The 12448-nt window shown below is 38.3% G+C and overlaps 1 protein-coding gene across 1 annotated transcript in view; it reads left to right on the top strand.

Annotated features, from left to right (window-relative positions):
• Window positions 1–12448, top strand: part of PRKAR2A (protein kinase cAMP-dependent type II regulatory subunit alpha) — an 81004-nt gene that overhangs the window by 45692 nt on the left and 22864 nt on the right. Inside the window, exons 5-6 of the mRNA XM_035903805.1 lie at window positions 10632–10684; window positions 12306–12389. Coding sequence (XP_035759698.1) covers window positions 10632–10684; window positions 12306–12389 — 137 coding nt within the window. The remainder of the gene's footprint in view (window positions 1–10631; window positions 10685–12305; window positions 12390–12448) is intronic.

Genomic DNA, 12448 nt, shown 5'->3' with positions numbered 1-12448 from the left:
TTTGAACCCAAGCTGTTTTTTAACATGTGAATTAAAGCCCAAATGAAAATATTCCCACCTGGTTTGTTGTGCACATGAAACTGAAAGCAAACTCACTAGAGGAAATCTCAAAATGCATGTCATGATACAGGCTAAAAAGGCAGTTTTATACTTGGTGCAAAACATGGTGCTGTGATGTATATATGTGGAGTGACGATGGGAATTGGATGTGCTTTGTGTTTTTCTTGTGAATAAATAAGGCAACACTTTATCCCTTTTTTAATACAAAGTTTTAGACAAAGTCATAGATGTTATGCTCTTACACCGATTAATATACTCATGGCAAGTTTAGGTTGCTGTAACTTCAGAGTAAATGTGAAATGGATTGAATCGTCTGTGTAGAACAGAAAAGTTTAAACATACCTGATGTAAATATGAAGGGATATCCCATGTATTTTTAGAAACTTCACTCAGTCATTTTTAACACCAGAACACCTTGATGAGACTGTGTGTACTCCAAGTAATGCAAAGCTTTAGTCAGTGTGCTAAAAAACTAGCTACAGGGAATATAATGGGTTTAAAGCAATCTCGGTTAGGAATTACTGTGAGCACTTTAACTGTGCTGTCATTTGAAGAGAGACTTAAGTCAAGGCTTGACTTTGGGAGATGGCTTGTGCATGGTTACTTGGCTGCCTGAAGCACTTACCTGATTCAGATTAGCATGTTTGAATATACGTTTTTCTCATGTCTCCAAAATTTGGGATAGGAAGGAGTGTAATCTTCTTAAACTCACCAATCTTCTGTAACAGCAAAACACAGAACTAAGAGGTTATAAATAAAGCACACAACTTCTAACTGATGAAGTTCTGCCTAATATTAGTCTTTTGCTGGACTACTTCCACTGTGTATGTCCTGTAAATGAAATCCGTTTGTTCAGCGAGCAACTAAAGTCGAGAGTTGACTCACCCTGGAGATGAGTTGCGTCAGGTCACATAGCTATGCCTTCCCCGTTACTAGCAATCACCAGGGTGTCTGAGCTGCTCAGCAGCTGCAGAGAAATGGGGGTAGCTGATGGGTTTTTCATCAAGGCAATGGACAGTAGTTTCCATCTTCCCTGCTTTGCCGGCCTGCCAGGGCAGGAAGCAGTCGTTTCAAAGTGATAGGGACCCGAGGGGCTTCCACGTCATTACTCTGCACCCAATCCTGTTGTGTCAAAGCCATGCTAGTTTTATATTGTTCACTGTTGCTACAGGTAAATAGGCAATGCTTGTTCCATTAGGGGTAATGTGATGTTTAATCTATTTGGATGTTCTCTAGAAGTCTTTAAAAATAATATCTAAGTTGCTGAACCATAATTTCAGAAATGCCTTCTAACACTTTGACATCCCTCAATTCTCTGTCATGACAGATGCCAGAAAGATGTTGGTAATTTTCATTGCTAAATAGCTGCTGTGCTCCAATACACAAGTGCTTCAGTGCACTTTTCCCAAGATGCTGGTGGTTATTTTAAAATATTACATGCCTTGTTGCAGGTTTAGCAATTCACATATCAGAATTGCAAGTATAAACCAAAAAATGCATTGGTCTGGAAACTGGAAGATAATTTCTTATTTTTAGACTGGGAAAAACACTTTTTCTGTTTTATTCTTCAGCTAGCTTATTTTTTCTATCTACTGTTTGCAACTAAGAGCCTGTAAGATACAAGCCTTTTTTGGGGAAGGTATATATTTGAGCCATTTATTGGAACTTGGGGTGTTTTGATGTAAACTGAATGTAAAATGAACATTCTCTATGCTATTTTTAACTGAGGTAAAGTATCACTGTGTTTATCAGGCACATACAACATTTTTGGTGCTTAATTTCTGGTTTGATCTGCCTAGCTTACATAACCATTTAGAAATGCGGTAAGATATATGTGATGGGCTAAACCAGAAGATCATTAAAGCAGAAGGCTTACTTCTACAATTGTGAATCTGGGTGCTCTGAAATAGTAGTAGCATCATGTTTTCCAGGAGACCTTTTTTTATGGATGACTATCTCATCGGTAAGGCTCTCTTAGAAGGCTTGAACAAGGTCAGCAGCATGTTTATCCATTTCAGTCTTCTGATTTCTTACCTTGCAAGAATAAAGCTTGCTTCATTTGAATTTCTCAGGCTGCACCACACAGAATAATAATGCCTAACTCTAAAAGAACCTGCTGCCATTTTATGATTTCTGTGTAAATGTAGTAAAGGGAGTTGGAAACAGAAGCAGCAAATTTTAAATTACTGTTTTGAGATTGAAGAGGCGATATTTTGGGTTTGGTTGTTACCATGTCAGAGCTGTGAATTCCTTTGATACTGGTACATGGAAAGCTTTTGTATTTTTAATTAGTCCTCTACTATGATGGCAAGCTTTTTGTTGTTTTTATTTTTCTTGCAGGCTCACCTCTTACTGCAAAGTCTAGAGCACTCCAGTGTCTGATGGGATACTGAGCTCTACTTTTATGAATAGAGACTTGGAAGCCAAAAGTGCAAGAGCCCAAGTTGTGTCTTAGCAGATGATTTCTGTGAAATCAGGTAGCCTTGTCCCTTGGCTTCTCCAGCTGTTCAGGAGAGAGACTACTTGCAGAGTGCTGTATTTTATCTACAGAGTGCCTTCACGATAGGTCCTCCGTGAATTGTAGGATTTCAAATTATCAAAAATTCCAGCCTAGGAATTATGTGGACTTATTGGAGTGTACACACAAACGTGTATTTAGATAATCTAGAAGCATTTTATTCAGTTATATTGCCATTCTTTTATTCTATGAAACAAAGTAGTCTCATGACTTTACTATTGTTATTCTCCAGCACCTGGCTTCTGTGAGGTGGGGGGGTATGACCCTTTAGCCACCTGTGAGCACGTACAGTGGAAGGATAAGCTAAAGCACTTCGCACTCATACATAAAGGCATTAAGTAAAACTTGTGCCTCTGTAATTCAACAGGCAACTACATAAAGCAAATACAATGATAAACAGCTGTTGGTTTAATTACAAAAAAAGAGAAAAGACAGAAGAAGTCAAATGTCATGTTCATCTGGTTGTACCAAAGAGAATTCTATCTCCAGTCCTGCATTGGCACAAGTTTTTTGTTTTAATTGCTCCCAAATAAGAGAAGGATTTAAATAAACATGTACAGGATGAGGATTTTCTTCTGAAGTTTCCTTGCCATTCAGTAGGATCCCCCACCACCACCCAATTTGCCTCTTACTTTGATAGGAAATGTCTTTCCATGCTTGATCCCAGGAGCAGGTTCTCAAGGAGCCTTTGGTCTGTTACATGTCAGTTCTGTGTGCCCCTGCCGGGTGTCAGATGGCTGTGGCAAAGCAAGGCCCATTCCATGCTTGATACTGTATGTTGCAGAAGGAGTTAAGCAAAACAAAACAAAAAAACAAAGCCTGAAAAAAGCCTACCTAGAAATAATAATAAAGTAGGAATGCATTGTATCATAAGTTAAAAGTGCTTTATGTTTGTCTTTAAAATCTAGTTGAAGCAGTATTGTCTGCATATAATGCTTTCATTATATGTACATAAAGATATAAATCTAAAAGAGACTGTGATTATTTACTTTCTGTTTGTTATTCTAGGTCTTTCATCATGGAAGTTCTTGTTTGACCCTGGGGAATTGTAATTTTAAATACTTTGCCAAATCTTCCTGTAGTGGAAAAAGAAATCTAATTTGTGGCTGTATCATTTTAATGGCTGTTCTGCTGTAATGCATTGTCTAAATTGTTTTACTGATAAAGCCTTTTAAGTAAACACTTTAAACCAGATTTTTGTTAATCTATATGAATTTAGTAAAAATATTTGAAAAATGCATTCAGAATATATAAAACAAATGTACATATGGAAATAGTTGTCAACCAATTGTCATAATTTTAAAGAGCTTATTAAATTGCCTGTATTTATGCATCTTGGGAGAAAAGAGGTCTGTCCATGTAGAGTTGAATTTCCTGCAATTATCATAAAAGGTGGCATTTATAATTGATTATGCAGTCTGTTCTGAACTTGACTGAAACATAGTATGAAGTAGGAGTGTGTGACACTGGCATTACAGTGTTACTACAAGCCATTGTCACTGGAACTGTTGCATTTCTGTCTTGATGAAAAGAAAACAAGCAGGAGAAGTCTGATTTAGATAATAATACTGGAAAGTGTGTAATCCTACTGAGGGGATGGTTATCACAGGTTTCTAAAGGCAAGGATAGCAAGCGCTGTAATGCATCATCCAGTTCTCTTAAATGTCCCAGCCTCCCTGGGCAGAAACGTCTATCCCAAATTGTGCCTGGGGGTAGCTGTGAACCAGAGTGGGTCCTTTCAGGCTCTGCCTGTGACTTTGGTTTTGCTACTTCGGGGCAGTAGCGGGCCTTCCGAAAGATCAATAGCATCCACAATAGAGACAGGCATTTTCAAGCTGCACTGGGGGTGTAAGCAAAGCTTTGGGCAAGCCAGGTGAGCATTTTCACCTGTTGCTGTGTACAGACAATAGAACAGAGAGGCAACGCTGGCTTTTCACAGAGCTGGGTGAAACTGCAGGATTTTAGGGCCTTACAGGCTTATCAGTGTCTCATAGGCTTCTTTGCCTGACAAAACAATCTGTGCAGCTTTCCAACCTGAGCAGGCTTTGGGACTGCACGTGGAGCCATGCCTGAAACTGTAATCCTTGCTGGACTGAGCTGGTTTGGCACAGCCATGCTGAGTGACTTGTATCTTTGTCATTAATCTGTAACACAGAATAACTCTGCCTGTGAAGAACAGAGTTGATTTTATTTTCATTTCCTTTTCACTTTAAATGAAATCTGAAGCTGTTTCCAGAACTGAAAATCCATTCTTTTCTTTGCCACCTAAATTCATTGTTTCTAAATACTTCTCAACTGAAAAATCTTACGGTTGATTTGACATATATGGCCATGCAAGTGGTTGTGTGTTTGAATATTCTGCGTTGGTATTTGACAAAGATTTGAGGGGGTGGTGTTTGATCAAGTCTCAGTCACTCCAGTCGTGTCTCAGTTATGCCTCTTTGAGAATTAAGAATGAAGTCAGGAGGTGGTACTGCTGTGGTTACTCCTGCATCTGGGGATTTTCATGTGGCACATAAAGTAAAAGAGAAAGACCAGTCTTTTAAGACCCAAGATCTGAGTCTGGGCTGGTGCAATGACATTCTTTCTAACTAAAACTTTAGGCTTGATGTCAGTCAGTTCTCATTAGTGGGTTGAAGGCTGAAACAGCTGATTTTCCTGCAGATGACTTGACTGTTTTTCAGGTTTCAGTGTTGCTTTTTATTCTGTCATAAATGTGAAAATTATTCAGGTAGTGCAAATGGATGCAGGTTCTGTTCCCACTTGCTGGATCGAGGTATGAATCTGTTGTCTGCTTTGACATGGTGAGATCTTTAACTTGGGAAACAAAGTGCAATTTCAAAACCAAAAAGTTCTGAGTTATCCAGCAACAGAAGTGAGAGGAAACTTGAAGTTGTTTTCCCAAGTGCAGAAAATCACGTTGAGCTGTGCCAGCAAAGACCTACGTATAAGCTCTGTTTAAGCTTCCGAAGTTCATCCTGACTGCATCGTTTTGGAAGTGCTTGCTTTAGCAACTCAAAAGACAGAATGGCAAGCCACTGGAATGGTCACCTTTCCAGCGGGCATAGTGCTCCCAGAAGAGGTATGCATCTGTCCCTCAAGAGACAGGCTTACAAAATGTTTAAAGCTTTGGCAAACTCAAATGCAAAGAACGTTGCCTTAGACATAGTGCAAGATTACTGATCTGAATAAATAACTGGAAAGGTTGTTCTGCATGTACTACTCTAGGTGGATTTTCATGAAAGGGTCTTACAGGATCAATTGGAGGTAATGAGTCCTCAGAAATAAAGATGAGTAATAGCATTTCACTCCGAAGTACAGAAGGTGCCATCCAAAACTGCAAAGAGAATATGGCAGAACATGTCTTTGCTACCTTCCAATAACAACAGAAATACTAACAATGCATTCACCTTACATAAAATGTAGAATTTTCACGTCCAATGTGAAAATTTTTCCTCCTCTTGCATGTGTCTGAAGGCCTTCAGGCCTCAGTCTCTTGGCTACTGTTTTGAAAAAAAAGTAATAGTGATCTCTCAGCTACTGGGATGGTAGCATCTCTCACAAAAGGCTTTATTTGTTTATGGGAGTTAAATGCTGAACTATTATGCAGATTTGCAGAGTGCAGGACTTTGATCTTGACAAAACGCATATTTTGCAGAACAATATTATCTTGGGAGTGATTAAAACTTGCATAAACAAAGGTGGTATTTGTACTGGCAAACTCTTCTTGCTACTTCTCATTCTCTCCCCACCCCTTGCTTCCCCCTCACCCGTGCAGTGCTTATGTCATTGCTGCAGCTAGAAAGATCTTTGTTGCTTTCAGATGCTGTCACCTGCATAACAAAGCAGCGATCGAGTTGTATCATTTCTGAGCCTTCAGAAGTGTTAACAGATGTGCCTGTTCTTGAAAGCCAAAGAAGGTGCCGTATGAGGAGAAAGCTAAACTAGCTGTAGAAGCTGCAGAAGCTAAAAGAGACTAAATGTAGATGGTAGGATAGAAACCTGAATTTCTTTTTATCTTAAATCTTTTTAAATTTGAAAACTGTTTTTTATGTTTCAAAGCTGTTTTAACTATGTGGGTAGATTTGGAAGGAAGCTTGGTCTGCATGATATATGCTGATATAGCTGTAGTATTGGAAATACGTCACTGGGGTGTGTGTCACACTTGCATATAACTTTCACTGATGAATTCATGCTTAGCGCTTGCTTGCTCAAGGGCAGAGTTGTGCTCTCACGTAGGAAAGGTGTGATTTCAGAAGTCACTTCAAATTACATCAAGGTATTTGTGAGCTTTAGGATGCATGTTAAGAAAAATTTCTTCTCTGGGAGGGCGGTGGAGCAGGTTAGCCAGAGAGATGTGCAGTCTTCGCCCAGGGAGGTTTCCGAGTCAGCCCCAATCTAGCATTGCAAATAGCTCCCCTTTAAAGGGTAGGCTGGACTGGATGACCTTCAAGAGAGATCCCTTCTAGCTGCTGTTTCAACAAGTCTGAAAAGATGCTACCAACACATTTCTTCAGAATAATCTTGTGAGAATAAGCTTGCCTTGGAGTACCTGTTTTAGTGGGACACTGAAATAGTTAATATGGGAATTCAGTCATGTATAAAAGAGTGGGGCAAGTATGTTTTCATTCTGTCAAGATGAAAGATCAAATAGTTTTTCATTGGGACTGGCTGTACTGTAACCTGTAAATGACTAACCTTCAGGAGTCCTGAAATTAACTTCCATAGACTTCTGACAGGGGTTGGCAGAGTTTAGGGTAGTTACGGGGGTTCTTTTCAGTCAGAATAGAGAAGCAACGCTGTTTGAGCACAGATAACGTGCAACTTGTTGAAGGTAAGACTGACACACAGATCCTAACAGGTAATATGTTCACCAGTGCAGACTTCCACAAGTAATTTACCAATTAAAAATAGCTGAAAGAAAAATTGGAAGTATTGTGATATAAACCACAGGACGGTGTTGACGTAATGTTCACCTTTTCTTTGCATTAGTCATGTTTTAAAGTATTTGAAAAATGCTGTTGGTTGTTATGTATGAATATGAGTAGGCTGAAGAGCTTTCTGTGGGCTTTCCAGCATATCACAATATTAATTTAAGCTTGAGGTCAGAATTAATCATTTTTGTCTCTCTCCCCTTTTTTTAATCCATCCCACAACAGATATGTTACGTTAAGTGTTACAGCTCTGCCTGCAAGTAAATAAAGTACTGTCAATCAGAGCTGTCAGTCGAAGTCCAAAATGTCTGCCCTACTGCTCCTACATGAAAAAAGAAATCCCAGCAGGAGGTTGAAGAACGAAAAGTATAATGGGAAGGCTTTCTACGTGACAGCATGGGAAGAAGTAGTATTTTTACCGCATTTTTGTTGTATTTCTGTGGTGCCCATTCATGGGTGCTACAGAAGTGATTTCCATATGTAAGGGAAGGGCCCTAAGTCCTAGTCTGTATCCTTGCAGGCTTTATTGAAGCTGTTTTCACCCTTACTGGGTAAGATGAAACAGAGGAGACTTAACATGTACAAATCCCAACCAAAGCCATTTGATGCTAAAGTTGCAGAGAACTGTGGTGTTTTGATTGCTGTGTGTTTTAAGATACAGTTTTGCTCTAAGGCTGTAGCCTTAGCCACGGTAATTAAACTTGTTTTCCCAGGGAAATCTTGAAGAGAATTTCCTCAGTTCCAAAGCATACTCTTAGCAATAGCTTCCCTGCAGCTGAAGCGGGAACAAAATCTAATTTGCAGCTTAATATTGAGAATTTAAATGATAGAATGATATAATGAAGTACAGAGATCTCTGAATTCATAGATGCACAGGTTGAATGTGCTTCTATGCCAGGTACTTTCAGAAACGTATGGAAGTGCATTTATAGTACGTACTGAAGAGCGTAATAAAGAATTGAACTCTAGTTACTGGTAAGATATGCTAGGTTGTAAAGAATAAAGATACTTTTTATCTCCAGTTTCACCATACTGTTTAAACCAAGGAGTGTTTCTTTTAAGAAAATGTTCCTTATTAGAAAATCCAAAGCTTTCACAATAGACTTTGATCCTTACTGTAAAATGAAAGGAGGAGGAAAGCTTTTACACCGAAATGCTAATCATGTTCTCTTTGTTAGTGCCTTTGTATTGCATATTAAGTGGATCTTTGCCTATCAGTCCAAGTTCTGCAGCTTTGTAGGCAGCTGCCTTCCCATAATACAGTCATCTTCTGGGGAAGAATGCTGTTTATCCTTTGGAAAGTATCTGCCCTAAATGTGGGTGGACCTCTGTTAAAGCTAAAAGCATGTGTTTGTGGTAGGTGCGCTGTTAATATACCACTTCTATATTGTTAAATGGTGCAAACCAGAAGAGGCAGCGTGGCACTGGGTTTGTTGCATGAGCAATAAGTACTCTTTAAATGCCTAATGATTACCTGATTGGGTTTCTACATTGTGGTTTGATAAATGCAATGCTTATGTTGTACTCCAGTCTCTTCAACCTCTCCAGGAAAACAAGGAATTAAAATCTAATTTGCTAGGAAAAACCTGTACCTTTTACACGGGGGGGGAGGGGGAAGAAAACCAGCAAGTCTTTCCTAGCAAATTATGGCTAATTTGCTAGGAAAAACCTGTACCTTTTACACAGGGGCGAGGGGGAAGAAAACCAGCAAGCAAACCTAGCAAATCATGCTGGACTTGTGTGTTTTTATAGTCCTTTTGAAAGCATGATGACAAGGTCAATAGTCCTGTATGCTTTTTCAAATTATTTGCAAGTTGCTGAATGCTAGGCCTTCTAGATATTTTTTAAAAAATCTACTTATTTTTATTTATACTTTCTAAGTCCATTCAGTGGTTAGATGTCATTGCAGTAAGCTTCTGGGCATTCTGCCAAGTCTTCAGTATTGTCAGGATGCTGGATAAAGTACAAAGAAAAATGCTTGCCTGTGTTTTCTTGTATAATTTTACAAGTAGTGTATAGCCTCTGAAGTAAGACCACACTTACTGAAGTATGAGCAGAACTAGATGAAAACCGGACTGACTCTCAATTTCTCTGACTACCTGTACAGCTAGTTAGAATGTAGAGTTCACTTTGACACGTAGGAAAACTGCAGATGTCCACAAGTTAATAAGAAAGTCTGAGCTAGAGATGTAGGCCTTTGGCAGCTGAAGGTGCCTGTGTTTAATATTGTAAAATTGTGTAACAGCACAACTGTTAAGATAAGTGAAGATAAGCCTTTTCTGAAGTATTAAAACCGAACAAAAATGGTTTGAAATTTTAGAAGCTTGCCACTATCATTGCCTCTCTTGCAATTGATCCTGTAGGTATAACAACATGTTTGGCAGAGCCTTGCTCCTGTGCGCTACTGCGGTGTACAGTTTCTGCAAATATTCTCATACTTTTTAAAAAAAACCAACTTTGTGTATTTTTAAAGTTGTTTTTATATTGCAACTTGACATTCATTTGATTCAAATGTAATAAGATACAGGAGCATATGGGGGAAGGACGTAAACACTTTTTTGTCATAGAATATACTGTGGTCAAGCTGATTTTTCATTTCCCAGGTTAATTTATGTGTAAATGTGATTTCTCTGTATCAAAAAAACCCTAAAATATAGATACTTGCTTGCAAATCTGACTGGGTGCCACATACCTTCTTGTACTCCCCCAATGTGTCTTGCTATCTCATTGCACTGCAAAGAACAAAGTAATGTACCTGCAGTATTTTTCCCCTGCATTTTAGAGAAGATGCTTGTAAGTGAATCTGAATGGAGATTGTTATGCTTTGATAAGAATTGAAAGGAAATCTGTGTGCATGCTTTGGAGTACTCCCTAGGCAAGATTATCTTCTATTGTAAGTTACAGACTTTTTACCTGAGAGTTTGAGAACAACCGTGCTGTGCCTGTTCAGAGAATAGATAGGATTTAAGCCTCTGACAGTATAATGACATAAAAACAAAAGTGATTTTTTTTTTCTGGGGGCAAATAAAATATAGAAGAAAGGAATTTAAACTTGATTTGTTTGCTGTTCTCATGTAATTGCTTCTTTTTGCTTATTTCTTCTCCCTCTTTCTTCCAAGTTTGTGCTGAAGCTTTCAATCCAGATGAAGAGGAAGAAGATACAGAACAAAGGGTAAGAATGAGTGAATTGCATCATGCATGGTTCTCTCTACAGTTTGACAGGCAGATGTCTGTACGTCACCTTTTCCCTACCACTTGTGCATTTGGTTTTGAGAGGCGTTGTGGTATGCTGACATTGACAAAGTGACATTGCTCTGAAATTTAGGGCTGCTTTGTCTCATGCACTTTTTTAGTCACTATAGCTTTAATATAATTTTACTTCAAAGGAGTCGAGAGCTGTGCTTAAGTCTATCATCTTTAAAATTTTGGATATTTTCCTTTCTTAATTATGTTAAAGGCTTGTTGAGGCAATTCCTACAGCATCAGTGCTGTTGTGAAGAATTAGTTAAGCTTTACCACAGCTGTTTCTTCATGGGTGCTCAAAATTCCTCACATGCTTTTTACTGCCTTTCTTGTCAAAGCAGATCTGCCTGGGTAGGAGAAATACTTTGTGGAAATAACTTGAGACTGTGAACACCTGTTATTCTATTGGTTTTGAAAGTTGGAAATTTCTAGGAATTGCAAGTCCAGATACTGTAATTGTATTTCTTTAGAGATGCTTTTATGCGAGCAAATCGTGTAGCCTGGCTGGTGAGGGTCAATGTTTTCTCTCTGGATGTCTGGTGTTCCTTTTCCAGGTTCCATCTCAAGGATGCTTGCACTTCTGCAATGAAAACCTAAGTCTAATTTAATTTCTTTTAAAAAAGAAGATACTTCGTAAATAAGATGCTATAAAAAGAAAAAGACTATGAATATGTCTGATCATCCAAATGTTTGTAAACCTAGATATGTTTATTCCATCAAAAGTCTTAATTTTCCTGGCTGCTGATTCAATATTCAGTTTTCTTTTAAAACAAGGATCTGAGATCTGCTCAACTTTGGACAGTGAATTTTTAGAAATGCCTACTAATGTAATTGTTTTTTGGAATCCTTGATATTCCAGAAATACAGTTAATGTGGTGAATGTGGGATAATTAATATTTCTATATATGTTTTCATAATTAGCCCCCAACAAGCACATGTATAAACATTTTTATAACACTGTGAGTGTTGCTTCCTTTAACCTGATGAGATGTTTATAATTGGAAAGAAGTAACAAAAAACCCCTCTCAAACAGCAAAGCTTCTACTTAAGCAATTTTGTTGGAAAAAAAAAAACCCAAACAGAATAACTACTTCTTAGGTAACTTCTGTTATTAGATGGGCTGAGATACATATATATCATAAATCTTATAAACTACCTGTATGCCAGCAATAAGTGTATTTGGACTAAGACAGCCAGAGTTTAGAAAGAAAACTGCTAACTTCTTCCCCTGTTCCAAATGCTCAAGGCTTGACTGTGTCTGTGGCTGGGTTAGAAGGGAAGGGAAAGGAAAAGGCATTCTCTTCTTTCTTGTCTGTCTTGACTGTTATTTTGCGTGTGTTAATTGTCAGCATAGTATATTTCTTACGCCTCTTTCGTTCTGCCTTCCATTGTGTATTTGTATATAAATACTGTTTATGCAGACAACAAAGAAGAACTGTATACTTTGACACTGTTAAATTGTGTTCTGCTTTTTCACTCTGAAGTGAAAGTGCAGTCTGTAATCATCTTTCTTTGTTGTCGTGACAGTTTTGTTTTACTTTGTTTTAAAGGTAGTGCATCCAAAAACTGATGAACAGCGATGCAGACTGCAGGAAGCATGTAAAGATATCCTGCTCTTCAAAAACCTAGATCAGGTAATATCATTTTAAGGAAATCTTTACTGGAGTTGATAGTTTGTAGGTACAGGTAATGG

The sequence above is a fragment of the Egretta garzetta genome, unplaced genomic scaffold (assembly GCF_000687185.1).
Source record: "Egretta garzetta isolate BGI_Z169 unplaced genomic scaffold, ASM68718v1 scaffold91, whole genome shotgun sequence".
Lineage (NCBI taxonomy): Eukaryota > Metazoa > Chordata > Aves > Pelecaniformes > Ardeidae > Egretta > Egretta garzetta.
The sequence above is the reverse complement of the archived record's forward strand: the minus strand, read 5'-3'. Positions and strand labels throughout refer to the sequence as shown.